This window comes from Megalobrama amblycephala, linkage group LG4, assembly GCF_018812025.1.
Source record: "Megalobrama amblycephala isolate DHTTF-2021 linkage group LG4, ASM1881202v1, whole genome shotgun sequence".
Lineage (NCBI taxonomy): Eukaryota > Metazoa > Chordata > Actinopteri > Cypriniformes > Xenocyprididae > Megalobrama > Megalobrama amblycephala.
In genome coordinates, this window is record NC_063047.1 from 41,595,554 (window position 1) to 41,615,326 (window position 19,773).

Genomic DNA, 19,773 nt, shown 5'->3' on the forward strand with positions numbered 1-19,773 from the left:
TGTCACTGCATTTATATGGAAGCAATTATTTCTACAATCCTGTAGCTCAGTGGTTAGAGCGTGGCACTAGCAATGCCAAGATCATGGGTTCGATCCCAGGGATTGCACATACTCAGATACAAATGTATAGTATAATACAATGTAAGTCGCTTTGGATAAAAGCGTCTGCCAAATGCATAAATGTAAATGTAAATGTTATGTGTTCAATACAGTTAAATCTTGCTCTTACCACAAACCTTGTCTTCTGAGTACATTGGTCCAATTGTAGAGTCAACGTAAAATTTATACCTCAGGTGTGGGTTACATGTAGCTGCAGTTTGCCATTTTTGCAAAATGATTTTGTTAGATAAATATCTTAACTAAGTTTAGTGTTTTGTTCTTTCCTCATATTTAATATATATAAAAAAAAAAAAATATATATATATATATATATATATATATATATATATATATATATATATATATATATATATATATTATTGTGTTTTGATCCATGTTTCGATGGTTTAATCGAATTTGTAGGGTCCAAAAATCACTTTTAGCCACTACTGTTCTATGAGCTACAAGGTTGTTAGTCGATGGTATATGTCTTTCTTTGTTGAAGCCATCAACCTGCATTATTTCAACTTATTTTTAAATTATTGGGTTTATCAGTAGAATTCCTGGTATAAACCTACACTACTCATGATTCTGCAGAGAAATCTCCAACAATCAAAAAATGAAATGGGAGGGAAAATATTTTAATGTGTTCTCTCAAAAAACTTTTGCATTTCCCAGAGAAGCTGCGTTCACGTGCAAAAAAAAAAAAAAAAAAAAAAAAAAGTGATGTAAATAATATGAGATGGGAGTAAAAACTAAAATTCAGTGCTTTTCCGAGTGAATGCGAAGTTTCTCTGTGTAGCTCAATACTTTTGCAAAAAAAAATCACTGAAATATGCCTCCGATCTCATAATTTTTCCATCACCATGTCAACAGAGGGGCTGCTATATATATATGCATATTTTCAGTGTTGGCGCCACAAGTGGGCCCCGGGGGTCATGGGCCGGCAACTTGAGTCACTGTGCCCCCTTACTTCAATTCCATTTCATCCGTTGCTTCAAATCAAAGTCTGTAATGTTGTGATTCACTTCATAGCTGGTTGGCTTAGTTTATGCCTTTTTACTCTTTAACAAAGACTTTTTAAAAATCCCTATGGGAAAAATGAATGGGAAACAAGTGGATGGACGAATTGTTGCACTCAAATCGTCTGAAGCTGCATGATAGTTTTGTGTGAAGGACAGACGTGTGAAGTCGTTATTTAACCTCTAATCAAATCTCAAATCAAATATGGTGCCATTAGACAAGAATTTAGATTTATGCATTTTCCACACACAAAACTATCAGGGCATCATAAGACATGGAATATAGTTGTATTAAATTTATGATATTTTATGTTACTTTTTTTTTTTTTGGAGCGTGATAGATCCAGTGCCCATTCACTTAAATTATATGGAAAAGAGCAGCCACATAAGCATGTCCTTTTGTGTTCAATGAAAAAGAGAAAGTAACGCAGGTTGTTAACAATGTGAGGGTGAGTAAATAGGGGCTTTCGCACCGGAGTCCCTATAACTGTCGGAGGAAATTCCCACTTTTTTGGCATGTTCGCACCGCAGGAGCTGGGAATGATTTTTGTCATAGGAACACCTTTTGGGAAGACTAAATTAATTCTTACTTCAGAAAAAGGTCTAACCCAGCACAACAGGAACTTCCAGTGGCATAAGTGTACGTTGACTGGCCGAACGCATACAAAACACCGGCACCCATCATTTTTAAAAATCAGAATACAGAGTTTATATACTTACTCAATGAACTCCACAAACATGGAAAACAATAAGACACACAGAAAGCTAATGTTAACAACATAAACCTGTCGCCTTTGTCTGCAGCGTTGTGTTCTTTTCTCAGCCTCAATGATATGTAGCACTGCAAGTTTTCATAGGAGATTTCTTCTCTATAGCCCTCCTTTTTCACTTTCAATCGCATAACTTATACAGTGGGTACGGAAAGTATTCAGACCTAGGGCCATGTTATATTTCAGTTTTTCTTTTTTAATAAATCTGCAAAAATGTCAACAATTCTGTGTTTTTCTGTCAATATGGGGTGCTTAATGATAACTTAAATGATTTTAGCAAATGGCTGCAATATAACAAAGAGTGAAAAATTTAAGGGGGTCTGAATACTTTCCGTACCCACTGTACGTCTACATACCATCTCAGTTATCATGAATCCCACGACACACAACAAAAACACAGCTCCAATCATGGCGTCCTCCATCCTCCAATTGTTGATGTTGTTGAATGCCACGCTTAAATGACATCGCTGTTGGCCAGCTTGCGTCACTTCAGAGTTCCTACCGGCAGTGTGAATGCAACCAGGAAAATGACCCTAGGGGCCATTCGTTCTCAGGGGAGGGGACCGTCCTGGTGGCTAGCTCCTATAACTACCCAGTGCGAAAGCCCCTAGTAATGACCAAATTTTCATTTTGGGTGAACTATCATTTTAAATTCAGTGTCAGCATTCAGTTTATAGAGAGTAAGATCTTGTGGTCTACTAAGAAACCTTTCTGTGTCCTGATAATACACCCTGTGGAAGATTTGTGACAGCTGTAGGTCATGCACACATGAATTTTTGAAAATAACCCCTATAATGATATTAGACGCTGCATCATGAAAGTGTCCTGCACATCTTACTCTTGATTGATGCCGTTTTTACATTAAGCCGTATGGCAGTTTTATGTAGCGCTGTGATAATGTTTCACTGGCTGCGTGAGATATGCTGGTGTCCTCACTAATGAAATATATGCTGCCCGGTCTGTCTGCAGTAGAGATGAATGTGTCTTATAAGACATAATGACTTTGATTTTCAAGGCGATATGAAAACTAAATATAAAGTGGAGCGATGACTCACTGAGCCTGTTTAATATGTTACAGAACATTTACCGGCATTTTTAAGGGTATGTTGGAGAAAAATGAACTATATCTATAATTTAGATTGGCTGAGTTGCCATGTGAGCGTAAAGATTTTTGTCACTTTCGTTACAGAGTGCTGACAGAGCTTGTGTCAAAGATGAGAGACATGCAAATGGACAAGACTGAACTTGGATGCCTGCGGGCCATTGTTCTGTTCAATCCAGGTACAGTAATGTATACTTATACAAACACAGCACTCTTATGCAAGTGCGTTTAAAATGTCATTTCAGTTTGATTAAACTACCTTGCTATTTTCTTTTGGCCCATTTTTTAAAAATGGAATGGAATAAATCCAGAAAGGTTAAATGAGAGTCATGTGACTGTAAACCTTAGTATAGCAGGCAAATCAGTCTATACTGTGTACTGCAAAATTGTTCTCACGTGACATCTGTGTTCATTTCCAAACAATAAAACATTTTGTTGTGTAAAAATGTCTTAAATATTGACAGTCTAGTCAATTGTTACAGTGGTGCCTACAGCTGTATGGCTGTACGCATTTTAGCGTACTTTGAGAAATTTCAGCTGTGCCATGTGAATAAGCAGACATTCACACCGAAAGTGTTTCTGTGTCCACCTACACTGTCTTTAAGTTGTTTTAATATGTGAACGTGCTAGATGGGTATATTTGACCATTTTGTTTTCCGCTTTTTGCCGTTTTTAAAAAAAAATCTTTATAGAAGTGTGTAATAGTTACATGAATGCTAGTTGCTTTTCCACTGTCGGAGCGAATGGTTTTTAGAACGGTAAGGAACAGTTCCGGTTATATTTCCATTTGAGCTTGGTTCAGCACAGCGCAATTACAAATCATTCTCGGCCCAGAATTCTCAGCACGGTTGGCCGTGTAGTGACGTCGCCACTCAGGATTAGTCTCTTGTCTGTTGCCTGGCTACCAGTTTCTCTGTAGCTGGCCAAGCGCACTACTTGAGTGAAGTAAACACAAGTTAATAATACAATTTAAAGAAATATGTGATCATCCTCCATAACGTGGTTTATTTCCATCTCATACAGTCTGTAAACTCTTGCGTTACCAAGACAACGACTCACGCATTTGTATTACATTTCAAAGAGCTCGTTATCAGCCCTACAGTGGAAAATAAAACAAAATTGGCTGGGATCGACACGGAATGGAACCGTTTAGCAATGAGAACGGTTTGACCCAATGGTGGAAAAGTGGGTATACTCAAGAAAATTAAAACATCTCTCAGAGTTGAATTTTTAGCATGAGCATATATTGAGCTTTTTAGTGTTTGATTTTGCATAAATAAATAAATCCCCTCTGAAATCCTGCAGGCACCCCTGACAAAAGGTCGATTCAAGCACATTGCATTGTGGGATATGGTATCTGATGCTGAGGGCTTAGTATGGTCAGCATCCTCTCACATTCTAAGGCAACTTTATTTCAGATGTCGGACAAACAATAATCATGCTATTGAGGAAAGAGGATTGCTGCTGTACTTTCTGAAATAGCTTTATCTACAGCCTGAAGTTATTTGATTAAACCAGCATTCAGTGACGAAGCGGAAATCCGTGGGGGAAAAAAAATGCCAAATCCTCTAATATTGCCAATATTTGATGCTTTTGACAATATCTGTCAATGATCATTGGCGCAACCCAACACAGGGGATTATCGCAGGAGCCCCAAACACGTGGGGCCCCCCGCAGTGCGTGCCCTGCGTACACCACTGCTAGCATTACCTATCACCCACAAAACAAGTTACAGACAAATGTACACTATCCCGTTCAAAATTTTGGGGGTGGTAAGTTTTTGTAATATTTTTTAAAAAGAATTTTCAGCATCATTACTCCAATCTTCAGTGTCACATGATCCTTCAGAAATCATTTGAATATGCTGATTTGCTGCTCAAGAAACATTTATTATTATTATCAATGTTGAAAACAGCTGCGCTTACTATTTTTGTAGAAACTGTGATACATTTTTTTTTTTTTTTTTGGATTCTTTGATGTATAGAATGTTTAAAAGAACAGCATTTATTTGAAATGGAAATCTTTTGTTATTTTATAAATGTCTTTACTGACTACTGTTAATCAATTTAACACATCCTTTCTCAATAAAAGTATTTATTTTTATTTTTTTTTAAATGTACTGATTCCACACTTTTCTAACAGTAGTGTAGCATCAAATAAAATAACACTTTAACATGACTTTGTTTTGTTGTGTATCAAAGGTTTGTCCTTACATATTGATTCTTATGAAAGCTGAATGTGTAAATACATCTAATCTTAGGTAGTTCACAATAAATTGTGGATTTTGTGTTTTTATCGACTCGTAGATTCAAAAGGACTGTCTAATCCATCAGAGGTGGAGGCATTAAGGGAAAGAGTGTATGCTTCTCTAGAGGCCTACTGTAAACATAAATACCCTGATCAGCCCGGGAGGTATGCACACACACACACACACACACACACACACACACACACACACACACACACACACACCTTTTATCTCACGTGTTTATGTACGCTTCATTATTTCACTTGTATATAAAAAATTAAAGTAATAGCACAAAACAAAACGAGTGCTATAGAAAAGGTTTAATTGGATTCAGAGAGAGCATGATATATTTTTTCATTTCATGTTCATTAATTTTATTTCATTTTCAAAACCCATTTTACTTATAGTAAAAGTCAGTTTGCTTATTTTCTACATATCTGTTAAATCTCCTTTACACCACGGTTCAGAAGTTTGTGAGCAGTAAGATTTTGTAATGTTTAAAAAAAAAAAAAAAACTCTTACGCTAATTAAGCCTGCATTTATTTGATCAAAAATACAACAAAAACATTAACATTGCAAAATATTATTACAATTTAAAATAACCGTTTACCATTTAAATATATTTTAAAGTGTAATTTATTCCTGTGATGGCAAGGCTGAATTTTCAGCAGTCAGTACTCCAGTCTTCAGTGTCACATGATCCATCATTTGGTAACACTTTACTTAAAGGGAAAGTTTGCGCAAAAATGAAAATTCTGTAATCATTTACTCACCCTCAAGTTGTTCCAAACCTGTATGAGTTTCTTTCTTCTGCTGAACAAAAAGGAAGATATTTTGAAGAAAGTTTGTAACCAGGCTGCTTTGGGGCAGCATTGACTTCCATAGAAAAAAAAAACCACTATGGAAGTCACTGGTGCCCCAAAACTGTTCAGTTTCCCTTTATGTTCAGCAGAAGAAAGGAATGTATACAGGTTTGGAACATCTTCGGGGTGAGTAAATGATGACAGAATTTTAATTTTTGGGTGAACTATCCCTTTAAATCCTTTATGTATAATGCATTATAAAGGTATTCTTAATGTATGTTATAATGCATTACATCTTTTCATAAATAATTGTAACCAAAGTTAATAATTAATTGTAGCCAAATGCATTATAATACTAAATTTGAATTTGAAATTGGGTGTTTGTCATGCATTTTAATGCATTATACTTTCTAAAGAGTATTATAATGTATTTATAACTGTACTTACAATTACATATGAGATCATTATAAGGTGCATTACAAGGCATAATTAATGCATTAAAATATGTTTATAATGCATTTTATATATAATATATATATATATAGAATGACTTTACTTAAATAATATATATTTAAGTAAAGTGTTACCAATCATTTTGGTGCTCTAGAAACATTTGTTATTTAATTATATCAATGTTGAAAACAGAAAACTGCTTAATATGTTTGTGGAAAACATGATACGTTCAGGATTCTTTGATAAATAGAGATAAATAAAGTTTAAAAGAATAGCATTTATTTGAAATCTTGTTAACACTTTAGTATAGGGAACATATATTCACTATTAACTACGACTTTTCCCTCAATAAACCCCTAATTTACTGCTTATTAATAGTAAGTTAGTTGTTAAGTTTAGGTTTTGGGCAGGATTAAAGGGTTAGTTCACCCAAAAATGAAAATTATGTCATTAATGACTCACCCTCATGTCGTTCCAAACCCATAAGACCTCCGTTCATCTTCAGAACATAGTTTAAGATATTTTAGATTTAGTCCGAGACCTTTCAGTCCCTCCATTGAAAATGTATGTACAGTATACTGTCCATGTCCAGAAAGGTAATAAAAACATCATCAAAGTAGTCTATGTGACATCAGTGGGTTAGTTAGAAGTTTTTGAAGCATCGAAAATACATTTTGGTCCAAAAATAACAAAAACTACGACTTTATTCAGCATTGTATTCTCTTCTGGGTCTGTTGTCAATCCGGGTTCACGACTCCGCAGTAGCGCTGCTGACGTAAGACGCTGCTGACGTGTTATCCGGTGCGCCCGAGCTTCGTTTACAGTCTGAGGGAGACGCACGCTGTATTCAAGCTATTCTACATTGTTTGTATTTTGGTATTGCTATATTTTTTAAAATGGTGCGTAAGTGTGCATGTCGCTGATGTCCTAATCGCCAAAAACAACAACGTAAAAGTGCATTACCAACGCCGACAGATGAAAGGACTCAATGGAATCAATTCAATGGAATCAATTCAATGGAAAGGATTCCGGAAGAGAATACAATGCTGAATAAAGTCGTAGTTTTTGTTATTACTTTGATGATGTTTTTATTACCTTTCTGGACATGGACAGTCTACCGTACAAACACTTTCAATGGAGGGACAGAAAGCTGTCGGACTAAATCTAAAATATCTTAAACTGTGTTCCGAAGAAGAACGGAGGTCTTACGGGTTTGGAACGACATGAGGGTGAGTCATTAATGACATAATTTTAATTTTTGGGTGAACTAACTCTTTAAGAATGTAGAATAAGGTCATGCAGAATAAGGCATTAATATGTGCTTAATAATCACTAATAAACAGCCAATATTCTAGTAATATGCATGCTAATAAGCAACTAGTTAAAATACCCTAAAATAAAGTGTTACTGAAATCTTTTGTAACATGATGTCTTTACAGTCACTTTTGATCAATTTAATGTGTCCTTGGTGAATAAAAGTATTAATTTCTTTTTTTTTTTTTTTTTAAACTTTATAACAACAGTTTATTTTATTTACAAATTTAAACAACAGAACATCTTAAGAAAACAGCTTAATTATTACACTCTGCTAATCCACACATTCATCAATTGTTTCATGAACAGATTTGCCAAGTTGTTACTGCGTCTGCCTGCTCTGCGCTCCATCGGCCTGAAGTGTCTCGAACATCTCTTCTTTTTCAAGTTAATTGGGGACACGCCCATCGATACTTTCCTAATGGAAATGCTTGAGGCGCCACACCAAATGACATGAGGGAATCATTTCTTTTCATCTCCGCCCCTCTGACAGAGGGTGCAGCTTATGTATAGAACACTACAGGAGGGACAGGACACATCTCTGATCTCACCGAAGAGGACTGAACCAATAGTAATTCTACGTTGGCGTTTCTTAAGAAACATTGCGCAATCCACAAAATACTGAGTAACCGTTCATTGCGGAATACCATACAGGATGGATTAAGTGAGTTTTTTTTTTTTTTTCCTGGATTGCATGCACGTTTGAGAAATCACAAACTTCTGGACAGGTTTTTTTTTTTTTTTTACTGGTTTCTCATTTCTTCTGCCTTACAGAGGTCTACCTCTGCTTTCCATTGAGTACACAGCCAAACCGCCTCATCTCTGAACTCACAATCATTTTGCTGTGAATTTTCAGATTTCATGAGGATAAAAATACCTCGGATGCACTTCTTCATGCAGCTGTCATTAAAGAACACATCACTGTATCTGCCATTAGAAGCTCTTGCTGAAATCGTAGCAGAGTTCAGTGTTAAAAGGACCACATTTGTGTTTTTTTTTTTTTGTTTCCAGGCACTTAGAAATTGCTTCTTTCAAGTGGTGTTGTCATACGTCAGGATGCTTAAAGTCCATCTTCATGAGGAAGAATCTGTACGCAGTTTGGCTTTAAGTCATTTTCTTTTTGGGAGATATATGGGCCTATGAATAACAGAAAGGCCTAAAAAGAATGAAAAGCAGGTGTTCTCTTGGCTGAACTCATGCTGGATGAAAATACAATGATTCATTGTTAGAATTATGTAAAAAAAAAAAAAAAAAATTGCCTCTATAATTCAGCATAAATATGTATTATTTCCAAAGATTTTCAATAATGTTTATATATCATCTGATAATTCCCAGCAAGTGGGTGTTTGTGATTTGAAAATATGCAATGAGTTAAAGGAATCCAGATGATACTCTGGCCTCAGGGAATCAGGAGGTTTGAGAAGTGCTTCGTCTGTCCCCTATTGGAAGAGTTGTGACATTACAGCTGCACTCATTTGCTATTACATGGAATTGTTACAGTTCAAAAGTCGGATTGTCATAAAATGCATGGCAAACATTGCAAAGTAACCATTTCTATGCCTCAGGTTGATGCAAAATGCAAAAACCCACATTTTCTTGTGTTTTTGGTTCTGTTGTGCAGTGTCTTATCTGTGTCATAAGCAAGAAACTGTAAATGGTGATAATTACAGGTTCATACCATTTGTACTAACGCATCAAACCTCATTTGCAGATTGAGCCAATCTGAACCAGTGTTTTCATGATGACAATGAATTTAAAATAATTATTATTGGAAATCAGGAGGTATGTGAGCTGTGTAGCAGCAATTTAAGGAATTGTCATTAGCAGACATAGTGCAGAAGACCTACTGATTTAGACTACACATTCTGCCAAAATTCTATTACGCCGGGCCTCACAGAAACATGACGAGCATTCAGTATAATATGTATACAAACAGCATATAATGTGTATTTCATTGCTATACAGAACCTATAGTTTTCATGTTTTTATGCTTTGAATTCGCAGTCAGGGAAGATCAGTGCTTTGATTTTGCTAGTTCTGTTATTGAACATCTTTGGCCTTTCATTACTCCAAAACCAGCATATTAAAATATGTGCAGATAAGCAGTAAAAGCCCCTTGCTGAGGTAAAGACGAAAAACTGCATTGGACTAGTCAAACAGGGTTTGTTAGACCACCAGGAGCCAGGTGCATCTTATCTTCTCTCAGCTGCAATCCTGATGTGCCGCCATCAGACATCTTTCTCGGAATCTGTAATATTTCCCTGTGACTGTGAGACACCAGCCATCACAGGACAAGTTAGCAAAACACAAAAGAGATGCATTTTAAGAGATTTATCTATTTTTGTACAAAGTGTAATTTTTTTCTCTGTATCATTACTTCATCAGTTCTATGTTGTTCATATTGTTGGTGTAAATATTCCTTTTTAAGTGGAGCCATGCCCTTAAGCCTGAACTGAGGGAAAGGATTACGTGCAAAGGCTTCTGTTCCTCTGCCATTTGTTTTCATGGTACCCTCAACTGAGCTGAGGGTGCTCGCTCTTCCTTTTTTACAAGACAAATCGAGGGTGTATTGTGTATTGACCTATTATATAATGTCTGCTCAAAGGACTATTAAATTTCAGATTGTAAAAACGACTGATGTCATCTTCAGAAAACATTAAAGTATTTGATAGTAATGAATAAATGATGACATACAAGATAAGATATTTCTAGACAAGAAATTTCTATATAATCCTATAGCAAAGCGTGCAGAAGATTTTTATGAATTTTATGGAGATTAACCAACTGCTCCAATGGATCAAAGCCAAACCATGAAAATAAAACTGAAGACAATTGAATACCTTTAAATTCAAAGCTGAAATGCTGGAAAAGTATGTTTAGAAACAACTGAAGGTTCCAACGGGCATTGCTAATTTACATATAAATATCAATATTTGCAAAATGATTAAACAAAAAGCAAAAATTGACATCAAAAGACATTTTCTCGTTTAGCAAATACATTTACATATACATTTTTGGTACATATATCTTTACCCAAATAGAACAATAAAACAATAGTATTCATCATTTGATAGAAAACATTTGCTCTTCAGTAATAAATTAAAATGAACTGAAAACATTACAGTAGATTATACAGTATATTAAAGGGTTAGTTCACCAAAAAATGAAAATTCTGTCATTACTTGCCCTCATGTTGTTCCAAACCCTTCAGACATCTTCGGAACTTCTTCGTCTTTGGAACACAAATGAAGATCTTTTTGATGAAATCTAAGAGTTTTCTGTCCCTCCAATGACAGCCTACACAACTACTTTCAAGCCCCAGAAAGGTAGTAAAGACATCATTAAAGTAACCCATGTGACTTAACTTACCACTTTATTGACAAAATATTAATCACCGCGGCATATGCGTGTTGTGTTGATGCGAGAGCATACGTTGCGTGAAAGTGTTGGAGATTAATATATTGCAAATAAAGTGGTAAATTATGTTTTTTGCACAAACAAAGCACACTAGATGCTTCATAAAACTGATGTTAAACCACTGGAGTCACATGGATTACTTTAATGATGTCTTTACTACCTTTCTGGGGCTTGAAAGTGGTAGTTGCCTAGGCTGTCAATGGAGAGACAGAAAGCTCTCAGATTTCATTAAAAAGATAATTGTTTTCCGAAGATGAACAAATGTTTTACAGGTTTGGAATGACATGAGGGCGAGTAATTAACGACAGAATTTTCATTTTTGGGTAAATTAAATCTTTAAGGGGAGAAAAGGCTTAATGATAAGTGAGATGTCACTATTATAAGCAGATAGGACCTGCCCATCTCTCAGATAAACCTGCATCATATGCTATCAAACCATTGTAAAAGACAGACACTATTTGAAGTCAGTCTGATTTTTTCTACTAAAGCCTCTGAAGTACTATGCTTTAACTTAACAATCACTCTTCCACAGTTTGATGGTCTTGTCGTTTTCCAGGGCTGCAGAGGCAATGATGTTTTCTGTAGGGTGACAGGCTGTCGAGATCACTACATCTAAGGACAAAAATACATCATATTTACAATGTCTTACCTCTTATGTTAACAAAATGAAAGAGACTGCAGTGTCTGGGAGGTCAATCAAATGTCATACCTGTGTGCCCTTGTAATTTCTGCACAATTTCTTTGGTCTGCAAGTTCCAAATATACACCATATTGTCTTCAGAGCCTGAGACGATCCACTGAATGAAAGCAAGACAGATTCAGGTTATTCAAATAACACAAAAAAAAAGGCCTAAAATAACTATATAACTATGTGTTGAAACATATACTTTGACAAAGTAGCACAGAACCTACCTTTCCTCCAGTCACAGAAAAATTGGCAAACACGCAATACTTTTCATTCTTATGTCCAGTATACGTCTTGAGACACTAAAAAAATATTAAAAGGTACAATAGATCATTTAAAGCATGAAATATTACCCACACGTTTATTTAGCTAAATGTGGACATTCTATTGTTTTTATATACAGCTATTTTGAAATACTATACCTTAACCCTAAAAGAAAGTTCTGCATTTTTACAATAATAATAATAATAATAATAATAAAAAGTTATTTACTATTTATCTATTTTTATAACCTTCTTACAAATGAGCACGTCCCCAAAAGAGGTTTTAGGGTAACATGGGCGAAGATGCCCCCCATAAGAACAATGTGGATTTACTTTTAAACCGTAACATATAGGTTTAGCATGTGCAGGATGATGATGCATCAGCAAATTTGTTATTATAGGAAATAAACTAATTTAGTTGTTATAGTACAAAATGTAACATATTAAAAGATGGGTAAGATGGCCCCTGCTGGGGTAATTTGGCCCCATACCTTGGGTAAGAAGCCCAATTAATTACAATAAGTATTAAATTTAAAAAATAATAACACAAGTAACGACACTGCACTTCTGTGCCAAATCTGGGGTAGGGGGTCATCTTACCCCAAGGGTCTAATTTTACCTTTTTTCCCTCAAAATAAAAACTCTAACTTTTAGTCCTCAATTCTAAAAACATTCATGTGTCCATAAACCCCCATTAACAAATAGATACAAAACATTTTGGTATTCAACATAATAAAATGTCATAGATCACTATTTTACAGAGACACAAAATTAGATCAATTAACCTCAAAACTGTTTCGGCTGACTAAACCAGGGGCATGATTTTAACATGTTACCCTATCTCAATTCTGGGTATAAATTTGTCCCCAAAATATGATAAGTAGTAGGTAAACATAAACACTTTTGTTTGACTATATTAGTAAGAATACTGTATGTCAAGGACATCCATTGTTTTTATATATAAGGTTAATGATATTTGTTTTCACCTAACCCGACCTATGCCTAAACATAACCTTCACAGAAACCTGTGCAATACACTAGATTTAAATAGGGACCTCACAAGTATTGTCAACTCTGTACACATATACATATAAATTAGTATTAACATGTCACAAAATATTTTTATTAATGTATTAAAAATAATTGCATGTTTTATACACTATTAATTTGAATGCATTAAAACAATATTTTGTGATAAAAATATCAAATCAGTAGCAGTCAACATTCATTTCAAATGACATACCTTTCCTTTGCTGTAGTCCCAGAGCTTTAAGGTACTGTAAGGAAAAAAAAAAGAAAAAAAAAAAAGATATGAACATGAGCATGTTTATTAAAAAACATTAACAAAGGTTAATAAATGCTGTAAAAATATATTGCTCATGTTAATGAGACCTTATTGTAAAGTGTTACCATAATATTTTTATTAAAATTATATTTGTTTTTACAATTGTTTGCAATTTTGACAATTTTACTGAATTAAAGGTGCACTATGTAATATTTTCTGTCAGCTAGAGGTCACTAGAGGCCTATTCAAAACAAAGGCATAGCTTGATGACACCAAGCTTGGGTCCGGAATCTTGGGACATGTGGTTTTCATCTCAACGGTCAGTGGAAAAGAATTGGGATAGGACTCGGGAAAAAATCATGTTCATGGATGAGATTATTAACGTTACTGTAGTATGAAGCAGAGCAGGACCAAGTGTTGTGGGAGCTGAATGAGGCCGCTGGAGCGATTGTGCAACACACGCCTCACGAACAGCGGAACTTTTATTAAGCCACAGTTGCCGGCGCCGCTTCTGCTTTTCCTAACGCAGCTCTGTTTATCATATTAGATATGTTTAAGTGTGTTGAAAATGATTAATGTTACTCTGTGTGTTCGCTCGGTGGCTGCTGTGAGACACTGTTGCACAATGCAGTAAGATAGATCAATTTTAGAATATAATAATAAATGCTGGATGGCTTGTGTTGATAAATGGCATGTAATTAATTTTAAAACTTATTGTATGATGGAGAAAATTCTGTATTACTGTTACTAAAAATAAAGCTGCATCTGATTATGCTATGTTAGCTACTTAACAAAATAGTGTTTTTCTCTGAGGCATGGTAAAGGATGGTACTCGCAAAAAATCAAGAAAATTAGATTTTAACAATAAGACTAAACATGTTGAGCTATAAAACAATAATTAGTTTTCTGTCTATAAATATATCAAAACAGTTGTTCCCTTGTCTATTAAAATGTGTAATATATTAAAGTGTCTTTGGTGTTTCCATGGTTTCTACAAAATAAAACCAGAAGCCGAGGGTAACGCGGGTATGACGCAATTGACCCTTCTCTAAGACCCGCCCCTCTTAGTTACTGTTGCTGTGTCCAAGCCAGCGCTATCACGCCACACAGAGTGAAAAATACACTACAGAGCAAAGAGGACACTAACAACACGTCAACAGACAATACAGAGCAGGTTATGATATTAAACAAAGTCCCAGCTTTCAAATTGTGTATTTTTTTAAAGCAATTCGAACAATAAAAAACGTTTTGTGGCTCTTTAATGTGTCGTGACAGATTGTTGTAGCACCTCAGCTCAAGCAGCTCGTAAACCGATCATCTCTTCCTAATAGTTAATTTATAGCATCATATAAACATGAATGAACATCAGAAGGAATGTTGTTTCAAATGCAGAAAGACATCAGTACACATCATTTTTCAAGATCAAGTCCACCGAGGTTAATCTTCTAACTCCTGACTGCTTTGTCGGACAAAATGGCGGATTCGGCATTATGACTGGTTAGATCGCTTGTCAATCAAACTCCCGGCGAAGGGTCAAATGACAGGTGACTCCTCACACATCCCAGAGCCTTGGTTAAAATTGCAATTTTCTCACGATTTACAAATAGTTGGAAACCTTTGGGATATTGTAAGTACTCAAGTGAACAAAATATATAACACTGGCCTAGTGGTTTTTGTATATTTTACTGCAAAATTCTTACATATTGCACCTTTAATATTGTCTCAGAAACTCAATGAAACTGCAATGAATAGAAAACATCACTAGGGGGATGAGTTCACTTACTTGTCCAGTGTTGCAGCTAGAATGTATTTTCCATTTGGAGAAAACTTCACAAATGAGACAGGAGGGTTGTCATCATCTGGAAATAATAATATATATATATATATATAAAAAAAAGTTCTCCATCAAAAGACTCTCCTTATTTGCATTTAGAGCGGCCACATTTCCAAAATATACACCACACAACATCTTGCCATCTGGCACCACAACAACACTCACTCAACATCTAAAATAAAGTCCAGCTATAATTAGAAAACTTGATATTATGCTCTCCAGCTTCATCAGTTCATATGGTAAATACTAAAGAGAAAACAGTCACATACCTATAAGAGTTCTTAGACATTGTCCTGAAGCAGTGTCCCACAATCGACTAAAAATATAGTACATAACATTAATGGATAAATAATGACATCACATCAGTCTTAAAGAATCATAAGTAAGGATAGTGGCTTACTTAGAGGTTCTGCAAGTAAATGTATTAGTATGTCTGCTCTACCTGACAGAGAATGTGCTATGCCACTCTGCCTTTTACATGTTTGGATTTGCTGACATGCCTTTGTAGGGCAGGGTTTTGGAGAGAGGGTTTGTGTTTGAAGAGATGGGGGTGGTCTAAAGTAAGTTAGCAAGTTAGCATGGATTTTCAATAGGTTTACATGCATCCAAGGTCAAAAAACACTTTAATTTTCTCATAATATACATTGCACATCACCTCACATCAACAGATTGTTTGATGATTCACTGTAACAACACGTGTCAGAAACAAAACGCCTATTACCATATCTGAATTACAGCTCCGGAGGCTTCCTCCCTGCTTGATATACAGTGATACGAAGTATGACATTGGTTTTCCTACATCAATTCCAGCACAACCTTTTCAAGTGCATGCAAAGTGGATTTGCAGCGCTGAAAACAGCATCTTCTTGACATGTCGACAACGCGAACGAAACTCTTCCAGGCCTCAGCTACAGCTACAGTGTTTGAGGGTGGGTCAAAGTAATTATTGTTCGCGGGTAGCCAATGAAGACCAAAGGCTATAATTATTGTTATTTAGGTATTATGTAACATGAAATGAGAGTGGAATTGCCAATGGCTCATTTTGGCAGTTCGGAATCGATTATTTCTCTTTAAAACTTTAAAACTCTTTAAAACTTTGCACACCGTTTACATTCACCAACAGCTTTTTTACACACTGCATGAAAGGTAAAATTCAAAAAAGCATATTAGAGGCACTTTAACAGAAGGCGCTAATCAACTTACCATAAACCATCGTAGCTACTGGATACTATCAGAGATCCATCTCTGTTGAAGTGAACCTGGAAACATTAGATGAAAGCGACATCATCAAAATCCACATGCAAGCTAACAAAAAGATTTTTTAGGAATTGATGTTCACCGCTGAGACCGGGTCCGAATGAGCTGGCAGGGTCTTCAGACACTTCCCAGTTTTGACATCCCAAATCCGTACACTTTCATCAAACTGTCAACATGAACCAAACCACTCGATCACTAAATGACATACAATTGCAATCGTCGTCTCATATGCATATTTATTTTTATGCATTTAAAAAATAATCCATCTGTCCGTTTACTTACAGATCCAGAAACAACAAGATTCGACTGTGGGTTGAAGTTACAACAGAAGACGTAGTTGCTGTGGCCTTTTAGTGTCTTTAGACATTTTCCCTTTAAAAGCATGACAGAGAATTTAGGGAAAAAACTCAGAAACTGATATGGATGACACCTACAGCATCAGAATATATACTGTATATATTTTATATTATTATGTATATTAAAAATTTACCGAACTCATATCCCAGATCTTCAGTGTCTTGTCATCTGATGCAGACGCCAAAAGATTTGAGTCTGAGGACCAGGCCACATCTGATATTCCCTGCCAAATACATCACAAGGTTGTAAAACACATCACAATATGCTCTCTAAATGTTGGGACTGGAATATTATTAAGAGTATTTTTTATACAATAGCATTTCTTTAATACATATGTCTTTGAATACTGAGCAAGGGATTGAACCTGAATGTTGCTGGATTTACAGATTGAGTCTTTAAAAGGTTAGTTCACCCAAAAATGCAATTCTGTCATCATTTACTCACCCTCATGTTGTTCCAAACTCAAAAGAATTTCATTTATCTTTGAAACGCAAATGAAGGTATACTTAATGAAACCTGAGATATTACTCCACTGAAAGTCCATTCCACCAAAACTTTGACACTTCAAAAAGTTCAGAAAGAGATTTTAAACTAATTCATATGACTCGTGCATTTAAATCCAAGTCCACCAAGAGACACAATTGCTTTATATGATGGAATACTGGTAACGTACATTGATCAAAATAGAACTCATCAAATACGGTCAAAGACAGCTCAACCGTACTTGTGATGATTTTATGAACTTTTTGAAGAATGAAAGTCTTGGTAGAATGGACTTTCAACAGAGGGACAGAAATGTCTCAGGTTTCATCAAAAATATCTTGTGTTTCAGAGGCGCTGGAAAGTCTTAAGGGTTTAAAAAACATGAGGGACATGAGTAATTGATGACAGAATTTTCATTTTTGGGTGAACTATCATTTTAACTTAGATTAAACTCACAAGTTTATGTCCTGCAAGACTCTTCTCAAATTTTCCATCAAAAGTGCCCCATATTTTGATGAGCTTGTCTGCCGCTGAAAAAGAGATTGTCATTTTTAAAACCTTCAGACATTGGTTTGCTTTTTGTAGATTATAACTGAATGTTACAACACAAAAAACAAACAAGCACTTACATGAACTGGCCAACCATTCACCACTTGGGCTAAATTTTACTGATGATATAGCTTTTGTGTGGCCTGCGAGGGTGAACTTCAACGAGTAGTTTGGCTTCACAGGAGCAGACTTGAAAAAAAGACGTATACAGATTACATCAACATAGAAAAAACTTATCTTCTGACTGAAACTGCATTTAAAATTGGCATGAAACCTAAATGTAGTTTTGTCTATCAGGAATTGATTGGATCTTTGTGGTTTGCTAATATTGTGATCTCATGTGAGTGACAGGTTGCCCTCATGCCAGTAAACATGTCTTCAGAGAAGAGATGTTGTTGCAAGAGGGAAGGAAAGTTACTTAATATATAATGATGTGCACAAATAAATTATTTATATAAATACTGCAATATTGGTCAATTCTGAATTCATGGTGACTTTAAAAGAGCAAAGCAACCAAAAGGCTAGTTTTTTTTTTAATATTATTATTTTATTTATCATCTACCTTAGAGGATGATGATGCTGAATGTGTCTTTTGTGTTTCTGTGTCCAGCTTCTTCTCCTCTGATGCCATCACTGCATCTCATGTGGTCAAATACAGTTGCTCTAAACCATAGAGAAAGAGATCATAACGTAATTGAACATACTATAAAGATGTACACGATTCAAATAAATGCCATTTATTTAAGTAGTATATCAACAACACAAACTTGACAGTTGACAGCATTGGGCTGCTACAAAATGCACATGGCCTAAAAGGAAAGTCTCACTACAATAGCATGGCAGCCAAGCCATTTACTTCCTCTGACTAATTCATATGTTTATTTAGAACTGCGGAGGGTGAGGCGTTTATTTTGACAGTCACACATAAATCAGTTACAACAGTAAACAACTGTGTAGTTGCCGCCCTATCACTGCTGTCCACTCACACACCTAGCACGGCTAACAACCGAACCACAGTACTTGCATTCAGCTCAGGTTTCCATATCACATAAGCGACGAAACACGAACAAACAAAAGAATAACTTACTGGAAGGTTCTGAACCAAAGTTTCGGTTTCAAACGAGCCGCTCCAAACGACTATGTTTACAAAACAAGTAGTAGAAGACGCGTCGGGACACTTGCTGAGCCAAATAGAAATTACACACGCGCCACCGCGCATGTGCAGTATGTAATGACAACTTGAGTTTCTTATGTTACTTGCTGTCTTCTTCACTTCATGCGACCAATATAAATTTTGCACAGTTATAGTTCCTTCGAATAAATTGTGAACAAACTCATCTATTTTTTAGTACTTTGCGAGTAAGTTTGTTTAAATCTTTCCACTAATATTAGGGAAATTGGTCTTTCGCTTCATTCAGAGCTGATCTGGGATCAGTCTTACCGTTTTAACTGTTTTAAATTTAAATTGTTTGGTGATTATCGGTCAGGAGATGTGTAACATTACAACCAATTTACTCTTTTATTTATTTACTGGACATCTAGAAATTATTTGTATAGGCTGCCGCTATATGATAGCCTATTATTTTGACCATTGTTGCAAATGCAGCACATTTGTTTCACAGCATCAAATATTTGTCTCTAGAAGTAAGCTAATAAAAGTTAATTTCAACAAATCAATATTTCACGTCCACGCATTTATTTAGCTATGTATACGCAGTATTATCAGTGGGTCATCAAGTCACAGCCCATTCACGCCACGGTGATACAAAACAGTTTCGTGGTCCTTATCAAGACCTACTGAATTTACACTGTAAATATGCCACTTTTGATAT

General features: G+C 35.5%; 2 protein-coding genes across 4 annotated transcripts in view; one reads left to right on the top strand and one right to left on the bottom strand.

Moving 5' to 3' along the window:
• rxrab (retinoid x receptor, alpha b) overlaps positions 1-10,161 on the top strand; it is a 75,651-nt gene extending 65,490 nt beyond the window's left edge. For both annotated transcript variants that reach the window (XM_048189404.1, XM_048189403.1), the window contains 3 exons: positions 3,081-3,172; positions 5,300-5,405; positions 8,121-10,161. In XM_048189404.1, coding sequence (XP_048045361.1) covers positions 3,081-3,172; positions 5,300-5,405; positions 8,121-8,268 — 346 coding nt within the window. In that variant the 3' untranslated portion in view covers positions 8,269-10,161. The remainder of the gene's footprint in view (positions 1-3,080; positions 3,173-5,299; positions 5,406-8,120) is intronic.
• A 353-nt stretch (positions 10,162-10,514) lies between these two features.
• Positions 10,515-19,746, bottom strand: LOC125267605 (WD repeat-containing protein 5-like). Of its 2 annotated transcripts, none has more exons than XM_048189405.1 (14): positions 19,029-19,746; positions 18,504-18,604; positions 18,022-18,130; positions 17,849-17,922; positions 17,043-17,132; positions 16,835-16,924; positions 16,635-16,718; positions 16,499-16,554; positions 15,565-15,611; positions 15,245-15,320; positions 13,420-13,453; positions 12,141-12,215; positions 11,938-12,025; positions 10,515-11,840 (listed from the first exon to the last, which is right to left on the bottom strand). In XM_048189405.1, the coding sequence occupies exons 2-14, from the start codon at positions 18,570-18,572 to the stop codon at positions 11,740-11,742; spliced, it is 993 nt and encodes a 330-aa protein (XP_048045362.1). In that variant the 5' UTR covers positions 18,573-18,604; positions 19,029-19,746; the 3' UTR covers positions 10,515-11,739. The 2 variants fall into 2 exon arrangements, with proteins under 2 accessions (XP_048045362.1, XP_048045363.1); XM_048189406.1 differs by having other exon boundaries at positions 18,962-19,746.
• Positions 19,747-19,773: the final 27 nt, after the last annotated feature.